Source organism: Zingiber officinale, chromosome 3A, assembly GCF_018446385.1.
Source record: "Zingiber officinale cultivar Zhangliang chromosome 3A, Zo_v1.1, whole genome shotgun sequence".
NCBI lineage: Eukaryota > Viridiplantae > Streptophyta > Magnoliopsida > Zingiberales > Zingiberaceae > Zingiber > Zingiber officinale.
In genome coordinates this window covers 161,152,614-161,169,362 of record NC_055990.1, presented here as the reverse complement: position 1 = coordinate 161,169,362, position 16,749 = coordinate 161,152,614, and the positions used below count along the sequence as shown (strand labels likewise).

The 16,749-nt window shown below is 36.2% G+C and overlaps 1 protein-coding gene across 1 annotated transcript in view; it reads left to right on the top strand.

The window, feature by feature from the left end:
- LOC122053146 (DNA polymerase epsilon catalytic subunit A-like) overlaps nt 1-16,749 on the top strand; it is a 48,247-nt gene that overhangs the window by 6,203 nt on the left and 25,295 nt on the right. Inside the window, exons 10-16 of the mRNA XM_042615052.1 lie at nt 69-203; nt 963-1,085; nt 2,035-2,118; nt 2,595-2,759; nt 3,312-3,488; nt 14,884-14,997; nt 15,400-15,504. Of these exons, the coding sequence (XP_042470986.1) occupies nt 69-203; nt 963-1,085; nt 2,035-2,118; nt 2,595-2,759; nt 3,312-3,488; nt 14,884-14,997; nt 15,400-15,504 (903 nt within the window). The remainder of the gene's footprint in view (nt 1-68; nt 204-962; nt 1,086-2,034; nt 2,119-2,594; nt 2,760-3,311; nt 3,489-14,883; nt 14,998-15,399; nt 15,505-16,749) is intronic.

Sequence of the window (16,749 nt, the reverse complement as noted above, 5' to 3'; positions counted from 1 at the left end):
ATTTGGTTGCCATAATTGTCCTTGCATATTAATGCTCATCGGCTTCTTTGATTTTATTGGCATTTCAGAAAGAACTTTTAAAAACATGGTTTGCACATATGCAAGAGATTAAGCCAAGCGTATATGTTACTTACAATGGTGATTTTTTTGATTGGCCATTCCTAGAGACAAGAGCCTCTCATAATGGTATTAAGATGAACGAGGTACGTGCAGCATATTCCTTCTGTTTATTATAATTAATGTATCTGAGATGTGTTTTTTTTTCTTGGTCTTGCGAGATGTGCCTTTTTATTAGTCCATATGTGGATACCAAAATCAAAGGCTCATCCTCATAATCCACAACACAAGCACCTAGCGCAAGATAGCATGCACCACCAATCCTCAATTATTCCAAACCTATCTATATCTTGACAATTTACTCAACTGTGCATCTGCACAGAACACTGCAAGTCTGCAAGACAAAATCACCATACTACTTTGTCATCCCATATATAATATTGATAAGATTCAATCACATGATATGGTGGTCTACTCAATAATTAAATTCAGTTTTTTCTTGTCCATCCTATTGCACGATCAAATAGCCCAAAAAATCAAGAGACACCAAATTCAACTAATCCCGCTTGTGGATGGATCACTTGATTACACCGGCAATCATATGGATTCACTACACCTAGATTAAAAAAACCACCTACAATTTTTTGACCAACTAATTTCCTAATAGTTTGTAAGTTTATTTCATGTCAAAGCAACTTACATTTGTTATTTCAGAATGATTTGGCCAACACCCCATTTTACAGGTAGAATATGGCAATATGCTAATGCTCTCACATTTTTTTCCTTTGCTCTTTGTGTCACAATAGCTTTGATTTCATATGACCAATGATTGATAGAAATTAAGTTCAATGTTGCTATTGCCATTTGACATCTTTTCTTATTATATAATGAATTTGCTTTATCAGGAAATTGGTTTCCAGTGTGACAACCATCAAGGGGAATGTCGTTCCAAATTTTCGTGTCATCTTGACTGTTTTGCTTGGGTCAAACGTGACAGTTACCTTCCTCAAGGAAGCCAAGGTCTTAAGGTGATGTAAATCAAATTGGATCTAATTATTTAAAGGCTAGAGTTTCTATTGTTTGTTAAACTCAAGGTGTGTGATAATCTCCTGTACTTCTCTATATTCTACGCTCACTTGTTTTACTTGGTGTTTATATATATTTTAAGCACTATAATGGTAAGTAGTATTAAGGAATAAGGATTATTGATAAAATTTTCCCTTTTCTTTCCCACTGATAATCTCATGAAGCACAATGTAAACAAAAGACATGCTATGCACTGTTAATACAAAAACCTGCATTTAGTTGTGTTCTGTTACTTCTGTATATCTTCATCTATTAATTTGACTTCATGTTTCCATGTACAACTGTTTTCTATCTTGTTTCTTGGATTTTAAAAAGAAATATCTTAACTAGATAATAACTTGTCATACTATCTTCAAAATTATCTGTCACTTTAGTTGGTAAGAGCTTTGGAAATCGTTGTCAAGGTCTTGAATTCAAATCCTCTTTTCATCACTTGGTCGGGGTTTATCCCTTCTGTTTGTAAAAAGGCTTGTCTACTAGCTTAGATGCTGAGCATTGAGTTCTATGCTTTCTTGTTAGTTGAAGACGCTTTAATCTTTAGCTCAGCTTGAATTAGAAATAACATTTATATGGGTTTCTAGCATCACTGGAGTTAGTAATATAGAGCTTACTTTTACCTCACTTATGTTAGCATATAAACTTATTTGTTTAATGGGACATGAATTGAAAGAATTGGCTGTGTATTTCTGAAACTATAATTTCGCCTTTTCACTTTATTCTGTACTGAAGGCACAACATTTTGAGTAATAGCTGTTCTTACTTTGACATTATTTGTTGATCTTGTTAGCTAAATAAACTCCACTTTTCTGGCTGAAAGTTGATACCCTTCTGTAACCTCTTTACTGTTAACAAACAGGTTTGAACTTTACTCATATTTCTTCCATTCACCAGGCTGTCACAAAGGCTAAATTGGGTTACAATCCGTTGGAAGTAAATCCAGAGGACATGGTTCGTTTCGCCGTGGAACAACCTCAGGTATGCTGGACTATTATCCTAATATAACTTCATATCTTGCTCAGAATTGATGGTTGGAGAATTGACTTGAGTAAGCAATTTTTAATGTGTTTAATAAGGTGCTGATATTATAGAAAATGTTTATTACCGTCATGTATCATTTAACTGGCTGAACATTTTTTCTGGTCAAACTAGAAAGTAGCAAATCTGCAATTTTTTGTTTATTTTAGCAAAATGCTAATCCAAGGAAAGAAAGGATAAGTAATAAATTCTGCAGTGTTTTGTTTATAGCAAGATGCTAAGGACAAGAAACAAATAAGAGAGATGGGAAAGGCAACTCTGCAAGGTTTCTTTTCTTTTTCTTTTAGAAAATAGAACAAAACACTTAAATAACTAAGAAAACCAGAATTTTTCTATGCTTATTAATCAAATTTTCCATCTTATTCTTGTTCATATTCTTTACATTCTGGTTTTGTGTCTCTTTGTTGTTCACTCAGATGATGGCTTCATATTCTGTGTCTGATGCTGTTGCAACATATTATCTATACATGACATATGTTCATCCATTTATATTCTCTCTTGCAACTATAATTCCTATGCCCCCAGATGAAGTCCTTCGAAAAGGAAGTGGAACACTTTGTGAAATGCTACTTATGGTACAGGTAAGGCTATTATTTGTTTGTTTGTTCTCACTACAAATGTAGTCTAATTGTGCTGTATCTGTTCTACATATAGTTGAACCTTATCTAATTCCTAAATTCTTGTCAATTGAAATGATTATTGTTCTGGTTCAGCCAATCTTTTCCTCTTTTATCATTTTGATTGCTTTTATGCCACAACAGGTAGTGTATTAAGGAAGACATGAATTGTGTTTCTATTTTTATAGGAAATAAATTTCACAAATGTATTGTAGAATATGGTGGCAGCCTGGCCTTGTCTAGCAAAGTGTTTTTTTTTAATGAACGTGTGTCTCCTCTGAAAAGTTATTTTGTTATCATTGGCCAATTTTTAAATGCAGTTTTTTATGCCTTTAACATATGCCCTATTAGATTTGTGATTTTTTAAAATTAAAGTACTTGCATTAGAGTTTCTGGAAACTTTGTGTTCATGGTCTTAGTTCAGGTTAAAAATGAATATTTTGTTACTGTATCATTATGTTTTTGTTGCCTTTGCTTGTTGCTAATCTGACATTACAATTCTTTCCCTATATGCAGGCTCACAAGGCAAATGTTATTTGTCCTAACAAACACCAGTCAGACTCTGAGAAATTCTACAAGAACCGTCTTCTAGAATGTGAGACATATATTGGTGGCCATGTTGAATGTCTTGAAAGTGGTGTCTTTAGATCAGATATTCCTATCAAGTTTCAGTTTGATCCATCTGCCTATGAGGTACATCTTCAGCTCTATTTGCTCATGTAGCAATGACGAATAACAGAATCCTAGGTGATCTCCATCTACCCTAAGGATATGGAATGTTACAAATGGACCTCTACAGCTTAATATTTACATATGAGCCCAATTAGCCCATAATAATCTCCCTCAAGCTGGTTTGTATATATCATAGAAACCTAGCTTGTTTCAAATATAATCAACTCTGTCATCTTGACAATTTGATCAATTAATCTGTTAGCTGATCAAAGAACCACTCAGTCTCTTCCTCTCCCATTCGCTACGATCCGCCAAGAGTGAAGATGTTGCAAGATTGAATTGCTATGTTGGTGGTTGCTATGATCAAATAAACTTGTCTCCCTTGCCCCAACATCACAAGAGTTGAGGTGCTGGCTTTAATATCACGTGAAAGTCTAAGGTAGTTTAGTCCAACCTGAATTGCCAAGCGAGATAGGTGGATGCCACTAATATTTAAGCATGCCTGTAAAGGCCTAACTAAGCCATATGGCGCCAAATGAAGAGGTGCTTTGGCTCTCTTTGAAAAATCATATATATGATTGTGAGGCTTCTTTTGTATAGTGAGTTGCAGATTACTTTTCGAGTTCCTTTGATTATTTTTTTGGTTTAATGATTTTGTAAACATTTTTTTACAGCTTGTTTTTTTCCCTCTGTACAATTAGCATGCCCTTATCAACAATATTAGATTTATAAAAGTTGTATTAGTATCTTATACAAAAGTTGCCATTGAATTCAATTCCAAGCTTAAACAGATGTGCATACCTTCTATTCTGCTCAATATCTAGTAAGTAGTAACCATGAAACTTTATTATCAAGAATTTTTTGATATACTTAATGGCCACGATTTATGTTATATGTTCTAAGATATTTAGGAATGATACAGTGTCAGTGTTAAAGTGTCATTGTAGGTGTTGAGAAGAAGATAGAGTTGGCTTAAACCCTACATGAACTCATCATCTATTGTGTTTTGTTGACTATGACCATCCACAGTTTGATTCATAGTCCCCATGTCTTGCCATCACAATAGATATGATTTCCAAGTTATCTCTTTGGCATAGCTATCTCCTGCATCTTTTGAAAGGATTGGGGAACTCATTATTGCACACTTGCAAACACAGAAACTTGTGGAAGAATCCAGAGACCATGATCCTATACTAGACATCTTTTTTGTACTAGCCGGTGGTGGAATGAACCTTCAACTGCACAACTTGATATTTTTGAACCATTATTTATTTTCCAATTAATAACCCCTTATTTTAGTGTGGAAGGATTCTATAGAGATTAGACATCTAGGATAGTGACGTAAAACACATTGCTTGCATTATATCAAGTTTTTTTCCTACTCTGATGTAAATGCTAATAAAACACATTTAAATAGGAAAGAGGATACTAAACATGTAGATTGTAATGATTGATTATTCTGCAAATTCCATAGTAGAAGAAAAAGGAGAGATATAGGAAACCAACCAAATAATTTTTTTATTTGGTTAGTTAATATCCCTAATTTGTTATATTGTTGGGATCATTATACTTGGATATCCAGACTGAGAATAAATACAATTCATTTATGGAAAAATTGGATAAGAAAATTGGACAAGTTTAAATGCGGCAATTTAATTGTATTAGTCTCTAAGGTGACGTTTGGTTCTTTCCTAGGAATCAGAATAGGAATGGAAATCATAGTATTGTGAAATGAGAATAAGTATGAGCATGGATATCACTTTTAAAAATAATATTTGGTTAGTTGAATATTTTCTAGCAGAATAAATTAAAATATTCTTTTTTTACTCTTAAAGGATAATAAGAGAAAAAATTAGATGAGAGAGAAAATTGAATATGAGAGAAAAATATAATGAAAGAGAAAATGTGATGAGAAAAAATGAAGAGAGGGAAAGTATGATGAGAGAAAATGAGTAAAGAGAGTGTGATGAGAGAGAGCATGATGAGAGAAGATGAGGAGAGAGAAAATGTGATGGGAAAGAATGAAGAAAATGAAATTGTGATGAGAGAAAATGAGGAAAGAGATTGTGATGGGAGAGAGCATGATGAGAGAGGATGAGGAGAGAGAAAATATGATGAGAGAGAATGAAAAGAGAGAAAGTGTGATGAGAGAAAATGAGGAGAGAGAGTGTGTGATGAGAGAGATTGAGGAGAGAGAGTGTGTGTGATGAGAGAGATTGAGGAAAGAGAAAGTGTAATGAGAAAAAATAAAGAAAGAGAGTGTGATGGGAGAGAAAGCATGATGAGAGAGAAAGTGATGAGAGAGAAAGTGATGAGAGAAAATGAAGAGTGTATGATGGAAGAGATTGAGGAGAAAAAGTATGATGAGAAAAAAAGTGTGATGATAGAATGAGGAGAGAAGAAGTATGATGAGAGAGAGAACAAGGAGAGAAAGTGATATGAAAGAAAAATTGAATAAATATATTAAGGGTGCTTTTGTCCAAAATTTAATTCTCATTCCTATTTCCATCAAAAATCCAAGGTAGGGGGTGAGTTTCATCAATATCCAAATTTTTGAGTTTTATTCCAAAATTTTAATTTCATTCCCATCATCCAAACACAAGGTTTGGGAATGAATCTATTCCGTTATTCTCAAACCCTAAGCCAAACGTCACCTAAAGATATAAAGTGTATTAGACGAGTTGTTTCTTCCTATGACACTGTGGTTTAGTTTTATATAGAGATGTGAGAACTGTGGGAAATTAGCCATTATGAAGTTCATAGTCTGAATAAAGATGACTATTTGCTTAGTTTAGGTATTTTGGGCCATAATTGAGCTTGTATGTTGATGGATTAATCTCTCATTTAAGCAAATCTTTAATGTGGTTATATTTTCAGAACAGGAAATGTCACAGTAAAACAAACAATAGATTTTGTAAAGGGAGATATTTGGTACTTTAATTTCTTATACGGTTGGAACAACATGCTAAGTTTTTTTTTTGGATAAGTAAAATATATATCTATATATATATATCAAAGCAAGACCAAGGTATAATACCTAGAAATTAGTAGCGTCTCATGTCTGACATAATGTTAGATTAGAAACACTCCCAAAGTTTGATAAACATGGATTTGTACATTTTTAAAAATTTTCTCACTCTCCAACTTTCCTCCATCAATGATGCAACTGTTCCTAGATCTCCATACAAAGTGTATCAAAACCGACATTGCAAGGTGTTTGGCTTTAGTGAGACGACCTCCTCTGAAGACACACCCAACGACTTGTAACATCCGCCAGCAAGTAGACATCTTCTGCCCCATATGTAGCCACTCTTTGACCCTCCGCAGTAAAGTGCTCCTGTGACTCCATCTCCTACCTACAAAAGACAACACCGATCCTCAAAGTAGTCTAATCTGTCTCTGATGGGAAGTCACCTCTGAGCTAGGATCCTAAGTGTAATTGCATGACTAGGCTGGATGTAGGGCTCCCACACTGTCCTCACCTAAAGAAGTCATAAGCCTTAGCCATACCTCCGTCTTGCTCAAACCTCTACATAGCACCTGCCGGCGACCCAGTAGCCATAAGGATGAGGTCACGAATCTACAACAACCGCTTGATGAGTGGGGAATCCGAGTGCACTGCCTCCCAAGTCCATGCATTCGCTCGCCTCAAATATGTATGATGCACTCACGTGATCTAAAGAGTATCCTCCTTTGCCTGAATCCGCCAAAGTACCTTAACCAATATTCCAAGCTTTTAGGTTGCGGAATCCCAATCCTCCTTCATTGGGCTTGCACATATCTGTCCAAGATACGTGGGGTGTTTGGATAGTCACATAAAAGACCATGCTATAAATGCAGTGAATAATACCAAGGAGGATAGGAAGTATGTAGAACCAAAAACACTCCACTCCTTGTAACATCGAGATGATGAGTTGTGCCTTCCTTGCATAAGAAAGTGTCTTTTTCAGCCAACAGTTAATTCGCCGTACTAGGGAGTCAAGAAGTGGGCTATATAATTCGATATCTAAAGACGCTTAGCAGTAAGTGGTATCCCCAAATATCAAAAGAACATAATCCCCTCTTGTAAGCCTGTAAGAGAAAGGATCCGCATGCGTGTCGAGTTATCCACTCTAGCTAGATAGATGTTCAACTTTCGATGTTTAACCTGAAGTCCTACAGTAGCCCCAAACATCTCCAAACAAGAAGATAATGCTCCCACTGATGCCTTATCCTCTGACTGAATAATCATATGTCATTCGCATGCGCCAAGTGCACCAATATGAGAGGACCACACCGAGGATGAAATCTGAAATCTGAACTGACCGTGCACTGCTGTCTCTGCTGCCCAAGGATCTCCATACAGATACCGAATAAGTAAGGAGAGAGAGGTTCCTTGTCATAACCCTCTTGCACCTCTGAAGAATCCAAAAGACCCATTAATGACTAGAGAGAATGATGTAGTGGTTACATACTCCATTATCCAGGATATAAACATCATAGAAAATTGTAAATCAATAAGCGATTCACGTAGAAACTGCTAATGAACTAAGTCAAAGGCCTTTTAAAGGTCAACCTTCGTAATGCATCTAGGGAGATATGCTTCTTGTGATATCTTCGAAAGAGCTCTTGTGCTAGGTGGATATTATCTGTAATGAGACGTCCTTGAACAAAAGCTGCTTGAGATTGATGAAGTATCCCTCCTACTACCTTGGACAATCTCGAAGCCAATATCTTAAAGATGATCTTGTAGAATATTGTACAATAGGAGATCGGTCTATAATTTGTCACCATGTTAGCATGGGCTGATTTTGGGGCAAGCGCAATCAAAGTGTGATTCCATCTCCGTAGTAATCTCTCATTGGTGAAAAACTCCATAACCGCAGCAGTAAAGTCCGACCGTCCCAAGAGTGCTTGAAGAATTTAGAGCTATACCCATCTGAGCCTGAAGCGCTCTAATCTCCAATATCAAATAATGCATGTTTTATCATGCTGCTCTATTAGAACATGCTGCTGAATGTTATGCAAGAGTGAAGAAAATTTATTGTGCGGTCAACAATCTCTCTGAGCTCTATGAAAATCTTGACCACCTCCCCCAAATGCTTTTGTAAGATTACCATCCGGTTTCTCCACTGCAATGATCTCATTATGCTTATTATTACATTTTACCAGAGCATGAATAAAAATAGAGTTATGGTCCACTTGCTTGAGTAGCCAATCTTAGCACGTTAGATAGAGAAAGAGTGTTCTGTAGCACTTAGACGAGCTACAGTTTGTTGTTACTCCTTGTAATCCTCTGTCATATGATCATGCAATAAACCATCACCTTGCGCCCCCTCTAGGCGTGCTGGGGCAGCAGCAACTCTGACAGATATATGTTGATAATGCTCAGCTTTTAGCCTTTTCAAATCTGGTTTCAGAGTCTTTAAGATATGTGAGAGCTCATATCGTTTGTTGCTGCGTTCCAATTGTTGCTTGTATTCCACCCATTTCGTGATGTTGGGTCCACATATTGAAGAATTTGAATGACTTCTGAATTCGGATTCCTTGACCCAAGATCGATACCAAACAGGCTGAGTGATCTAATAAACATCTAGGAGGTGTGAATTCCCCGAAGCTCTGTAACTCAGCCTCTAACCATTCTTTAATAAGTGCTCGATCCAGTTTGCTACATATATTACCATTTATTCTTGTGTATTTGCAACCTGTACACAATAAATCTTCTAATCTAGCAAGGCTCACAAAATTATAAAAATCTGCAATGCAATGCAAAGTGACCGGTAACCCTCTACACTTGTCCTCAGTCATTAAGTAAGAATTAAAATCTCCAAGGACCAACCATTACATTCCCATATCTGCATAAATGTGCTGAAGCCTTTCCCACAACACCTTCCTCCCCACCATGGTAATTTGACCATAGATAAACGTGACCGCAACGAGGTTACAAGACGTCCTGCAACGAACTTGACAGTAAAAGAATTGCTTAAGCCACTCCATCTCCAAATCTACCCTCTGGTCATCCTAAATTAGAACTATACAGCTCCTACTCCCTTTGTTGTCTTGTTGTTTCACTTGTAGATGTTGGAACCAGCGTAAGTTCAACTTTTGATATCCCTCGTCGAATAGTTTTGTCTCCAACACACCCAATATACATAACTTCACACTGCGAAAGAGGGACTATCCCCTTTTGCTTGAGGCCTTTGTTAAGGCTTCAAATGTTCCAAGAACCGATCGTCATGCAGCCTGGAACGACTTAAGCCATCCAGAGGTATGTGTATGCTGCAGCCTTGTATTTGTACTACTCGGTGCCTGCTGTTTGTTCTAGTCTCTGCTGAGTATCATGTCGACGTGATGAGCCAGCCACGACCCTCAGTCTCTCGTTCTCCCTTACTTCATCCTGTTGGAATTGGAGCGCAATGGAATACATATAGTAAATCATGGATCTCTTCGTGGTATATATAGTTTTATACAAAATAATATAAAACATATTTCGAGTCTTCGATAAGTGTGAATGATATCATAGATAGATAAAAGGCCTACGTGTGACTCCTCTAGCGGTATTCACGCACATTCGATCACGAACTTGACACGATCCGTTAGGTGCTAGCCTCTTGGATCGACAAAGCCTTGGAAGTTGGAAGCACTACCGATCTCTTCCGATGGAAGAAAGCGAAGAAGAAGTCGAGGGAGAAATGGAGAGAAAGAATTTCTTTCTTGAATCTTTCAAAGGATGGCTATTTATAGCCTCCAAGGAATCTAAAGAGGTATGACTCTTCATATTCTCCATTAATCATCATTATGATAACTTCATTAATAATCATTATGATGAATCTTTGAATTCTCTATTAATCATTATGATTATGGCTATTCGAATTCTCTATTCTTTGGATCAAATAAATTCATATTTGATCTTGATCTTGACTAGCTTCTGATATTTTAGAATTGATTAATAATCCAATTAATTCTAATTCAGAAATAGTAAAATTGATTAATTTTAATATCCACTAAAATAATCAATCATAGATAATATTCATGTCTACGTGTTATGTGTACGACCCTCTAGGTTTTATACACTGACTAAGGTAACCATCTGACAACAGTTTTTAGCCACCCAACGTGATGAAATTAATATCAGTCATAAACTATAAACCACCATGAACCGATTACTGGGTAATTCAATCTCTTCATCTAAGCCTACATCTCAATTAATTCGGTACATTATGCATCATTCCTAAATTAATTATTTTACCTGATTTCTAAGTTATAATAGACTTCTTTTGAATGATAAATCATTCCTCCCATGATCATGGATTTCGAATTACTAATATCTCTAACAAACGACCCGGATGTTGACTCCTAATCCAAGAGAGCGATGAATCCTCTATTGACTCAACACTATTCTCTCTACGCTTTGCCATACACCCAACTACTATATTAATCTTAATCTGATTAAAGATTGCTTTTAACGGCGTCAAAGCACATAACTCCATGCATAGAATAAATGAAGGTCTTAAGTCAAAAGATCAGTTTCACTCGTTCATAAGAGGAATGACCAATGATGCTTAATATGTGGTCTCCTCTTAAGCGTGTCGTGCCCAGTGTATCTCTAAACTCAAGGCACTCCTAAGTACAACTTGGATATTCATCCTTTGGTTTATCTCGACCTAGTCATATTCAGCATTGATCTAGATATCTATGTCCCCTCTAGATATCTATTCGATCAAGAACTATTTTCATATTAATATACCCATTAATATGTGAAACTTTATTATTAATCATATACGTACAAAAAAATTAATAATTAATAATGATAAATACTTGTCTTTATGAAATAATTATCCACAAAATACATAAGGAGTGTCTTGGTACATAAGTGCACATACTAACACAACCACTGTCGCTAGGGCCTTTCCTTTGCTACGAATAACTGGAAGATATGTTTTCTGAGTTCCCTCTGGAATAGGGAGGCTAGTAACATTTTTCAACAGCCTATTTTGTTGCACCATAGGAATCTGGTTTTGTCTTCCATTGCTTCTCCTCCGATACTGAACCTCCCATTTCCCATTGGCCTCTTGCAAAGGTGGATCATTATCCTCTATGAGAGCCTCCTTACCCTTCTGAACAACCTGATGAGAAGTAACTCCCACACCTATTTCCACAGCCGGTTGTTCATCAACTTGACTCACCGGCTTTGGTACTGCCAGAACTGGACGATGAGTGTTCATTGGATTTTCTGCAGCGATTAACACCTTTGCATTCTGATTTATCTTAGGGCACATTGAGTCATCATCCCTCTGTACAATACTCTCCTTCCCTACCAATGTATTTATTTTCTGATGGACAGCAGGCTCCTTTCCGAGTGGAGACCCAGATTGTTCAGCAAAATCATTAGGTCCTTGTACTGGTGTTTGTCTACTCAAACCTTCCGTCCAATGTGGATGTTGCCCACTTGTTATCACAATCCCTGGATGTTGAATTACTTCTGCGGTAACATGTAAGGCCAATTGGATTTCAGTCCCAACTCCGCATTGATTTTGGTAATGTCCCATGTGATGGAAGTTTAAACAAAATTTGAATTTGGATGCAAAGAAAAGAGGAAGATCTACCTCCATGCCTCTAGGGAGGGTCGTAGGGATTGTATCCGGTGGTTCCTTTGTGATGTCAACCTCCACTAACACCCTCGCATAGTTGATTCGTTTACGTTGACACGCCATTTGATCAGTGAATAATGGTAGGCCAATCATGGAAGCCAACTTGCTTAGGGCATGAATGGTTCGACATTCTAGTGGTAGATTAAATATTTGTACCCACACAGGTAATCTCCGGAGATCTTCTTGCCTAAAGAAGAATCCTACCTGAAGTGGTTTCAGGTACAAAGGACAACTGAGAGCAACGTAAGGTCCCCACGCATGAATTTGTCATAGTCCTCTACAGATTGAAATTTGAAGATCAACCACAGTTTTGTGGACATTTATTTCATATTTGGCATTCCAACGCTTTGCCATGGCTTTGATCGTAGGTCAACCCGGAAAACGACCGACGAACCTCCATACCAAACAATCTCCCATTGATGTCTATTGCGTCAACATTTTCATCCTCCAGTGTCACACATTCTCTATTTTCAGAAAACATATACCGAAGGGTATCTTTGACAAATAACTGATTTGAGGAGAAAAGATCAGCCCATCTTCTTGGCCCCTTAGGTCTCCCATCCATCTCCTGAGCCTGTGATACCATCGGATCCCCATCTTTGTTCAGTGATTCAGTTGATGTCGCTCTGGTTTGAAACACCTCCGGTGCTGCTTTTTCTTGTAGTTATGGCTTATTAACCTTGACTCGATTCGTTATTAGCATGTGCAATTGGTTGAGGAAGAGGAACGGTTACTATCCTCGATGGAGGAGCCACCGCAGCATGGCTTCCTGCTACTCGTTGCCCCTTGCATCGCATCAAATTTGGTAGGTTGGCAACTTTGGAATGTTGTGACAAATTCTACACGCTAGTTCGGGCGCTAGATCAACATCTAGCGCCTAGATAGGGACTTGGTGCCGCTAGGTGGATTCTACAGTATTAACATAAATTACATAATAAATCACATTCTATAACTCCAACACAATAACATTAAATTTAAAATGAGTTCAAAATTACACAACTAATAAAATATCACAAATTTATTCGACTTCTTCTTGTCTATAATTTTCAACAACTTATTTTTCGTCGGACACAAATTTAATATCATCATTGTGATCCTCTTCTTCGGATGCAAAATCAGCCTCGTGAAGTTCTCACTCTAAAGTTTTTTCGAGATTGTAGATTTTCATCTGCTCAATTGTTTCATCAACCATTTGCTAAGTTCTTGGAATATGGTTGCTAGTTCAACTTCATCCTCTTCCCCACCATCCACAATTTAACCTTGTGCATTTGAAACATTTTTTGCAAAAAGGACATCGACATTCCTTTCTTTCTCTCGTTTTTGTTTGTTCAGTAATCTAGCATTAAATTGGATAAATATTAGATTGTTCAATATGTTGACATCCAACCTATTTCTTTTCTTGTTGGACCAAAGTTTAGGGCTTATAAAACTTAAGCCAACACAAAAAAGGTTACATTTCAAATTTATTTAATTGGGCTTTAAATTTAAAAACTCAAACTAAAAAAAAAACATGAAAACCGGTACTATTTCCGTCTAGACGGTTCGACTGATTAGTTAGTGCCTAGGGCCGCCTAATCCTGCCTAGGCGCTAAGGCCGCCTAGGCTAGCCGATTAGCATGTTTTCGGTGTGGCTGGTGGGCGCCTAGGCCTATTTTTAGAACATTGATTCTGCACCTCTCCAAACCCGGATGGAATATCCAAAAAGGCAATAATTTTGAAACTTGCCGTTTAAGCGAAGGAAAATCAAAATTGGATCAGAAAGCCTTTGTGGATAGAATTAATTGTTTCCAAAGATAACCAAGATCTGCCTCCCAAATCCAGAAATAAAAGGAGAGAAACTGCTAGCCTTCCAAATAAATCTGTTGACAACGATTTTCCTTGTGCGAAATCCAGCCACAAGGATCCACTGTGTAGCCATTGATTGGGTTACACAAGACAGGTCAGCCTCATCTTCCACATCACCTGCCCACGTCAGCTTTCTTCCTCAGTCCACCACAGACAGGAGGAGTTGTCACTGGCATTTGAGAGGATGATTATCCATGGTTCACCACCCACAAGCACTCCGCCCAAATGAACCAATTCTGAGCGTCAAGAGGAGTTTTCTTCCTAGATGTTTACACAAGTTCAAAGAACCAATTCTGAAATACCTTAACTTCCAAGGGATACCTCCTTCCCCATGTGAGATTTCACTCAGAGAAGATGTGGTATAAGGAAGCTAACCACAAACCCACCCTCTTGATTAGAACCCAAAGGATACAAGCGCTTTTACCGTCCAGATCTCTGGGATGGTTTGCCGTCACCTTCTCCCTAGAGAGAAGGAAGAGTCTCTCTCTCTAAACGTGGCACCCTCCCTAATAGTTACTTATCCCTTTGATGTGTAGTACAGGTCTAAATAAGTTGTTGAGTTTGCTTGGGGAGTAGGACAGGTACAACAGCAACTGATGGAATTATATTAGCCATTCATGCAATTTTTTTTTTATGATTAGATCGTTTTCTAAATAAGATTGATCATAACTTGTGGATCATTTACTTAATAATATGGACAAGTTACACTTCTATAGCACTGTTTTGGACCATGCTCTAGGTAGTCTTCCTGTTCTAGTATCATTGTGTTAATAGATAAGTTATATTAAGATATATCCTTCCCATTTATTACCCTTGTGCGTTCATAAGTGTCTGTTTGTTAAATTCAAAAGTGAGTGCAGGATTCAGCATATTTCCCCCAAAATCTCATTGTCAATATTTATTACATATTGAATTGCTTATCAGAATTTCTTTCTTTTCAGCTATTAATGAGAAATCTGGATCGTGATCTGCAACATGCAATCACAGTAGAGGGGAAAATGGACATTGACTCAATTGCGAATTATGAAGATGTAAAAACTGCTATAATGGAAAAGGTTGCTTTCTGTATTGTGCTTATGTATTTTTGTTAACTTTCAAGCTCACTTAGACTTCTCTATTTATTTTATTTTAGATAAAGAAAGTCTTTTTTTTTTAATTCTAAATACACATTTAAATTTAAAAGGTTGCCTTTGTAATGCTTTGGGAGGCCTTCACTTGTCTGATTTCTAGTAGGGATTCATGAGTCTTTATCTTGTTAGGTTTAATCAATAGTGACCTCATTTTTTGATCTTTGCAGTATTGGAATAAGGACATTAAGTGTTTTTGGTTCCAAGTGGTTTTTTATCATGTGTATTGACTTATCTGTTCTGTATCTTTTGCAAATACCATGTGGTTAGTGTAAACTTGGAAGGGATACCAGTCTCAGTATCTCGCTTTGCAATATTGTCAATTTGCAGCTTGTCTACTTACGGGATCATCCAACATGCGAGCAATGCCCTCTAATTTATCATCTTGATGTTGCTGCAATGTATCCAAATATTATTTTAACAAATAGACTTCAGGTATTACTATACATTGTCAATTTGTTTCCATTTCTTATTTATTTTAAGACCTTATAGACCTTTTTTATTTTAACTTTCTGGGATTTATATTGTATTTAAGGGAAAATAAAATAGTTTATTTGAATATTTTTATTATTTGTATTCTTAATCTTATTCTAGATCTCATATATATGCTCAACCATATAATCTACTAACAGATTCTTTTCCAAATAATATGAATGGAGAGATGAAGTTGTGATTCCAAATAATTGAGAGAAAAATAACTTGATTATGATGATAGATGTGTAATTATAACAAAATACTTAATAAACAATAAATATTCTCTAAAGTTCATAACAGTGACCTATTTGATATGTGACTATTTCTTCGAAGTTTAAACTATGGTTAAAAATATTAAAGTACTGTATGTCTGTTTCGCATCAGGCAAAATTGACTGTATTTTACTGATTTGATCAAATGACCTAGTGGTGGATCCCCCTTTTTGTTGCAGTTTGTAGTATATATAGTTTTGTTAGTTTCTAGTTTCAACATGGCATTATGGCAGGATATACCAATACATATACATTTGATTTTTTCCTACTAAAGTTTGTTTAATTTATTATATTTATTTTAACTACTGTGCAAGATGATTACAAAAAAAATAAAACTCATAATTAGGTGTTGGATAAAAAAAGAGAGAATATGATACTAAATATTTGATATAGCAATAAGGGAATTTAGTTTATAATTTAGATGAAAATCAATGAATATGATTTGTAATTATTAACCCCATTTAATTCAATCTGATTATGACTATTAATATCAGTACAGTTTGCACTGAGTTGAAAGATAGTCGATGGACAGTTGATTTTTTTTTTTTTTGCAGTGGACCTTAAAATAGTTGGGACTAATAAGGCTTGTTGTACCTTAAATTTAATTCATGCTAGTGAGATTTACTACGACTCTGTGTATTTAAAAATCTATATGTGTGAGATTCGACTTTGCTGACATAGTTGCTATTATAATTCTCATATTTTACTCTTTCATGTACTCAAAACTATTTTATGCTTTTCTCCTTGAAATGTTATTCTGTCACTTACCCATCAGTCTGAAAATCATTTAACCTGCACAATTTTCTGGACAATTACTACCATTATTTCTGTTGTTTTGCTCATGTTTTCTTCTGTTTCTAAATTACATACTTTTCTAGATAGTGACAATCTCTTTGATAAATCTGGATTTGCTACATTTTGCTGATCAAATGTC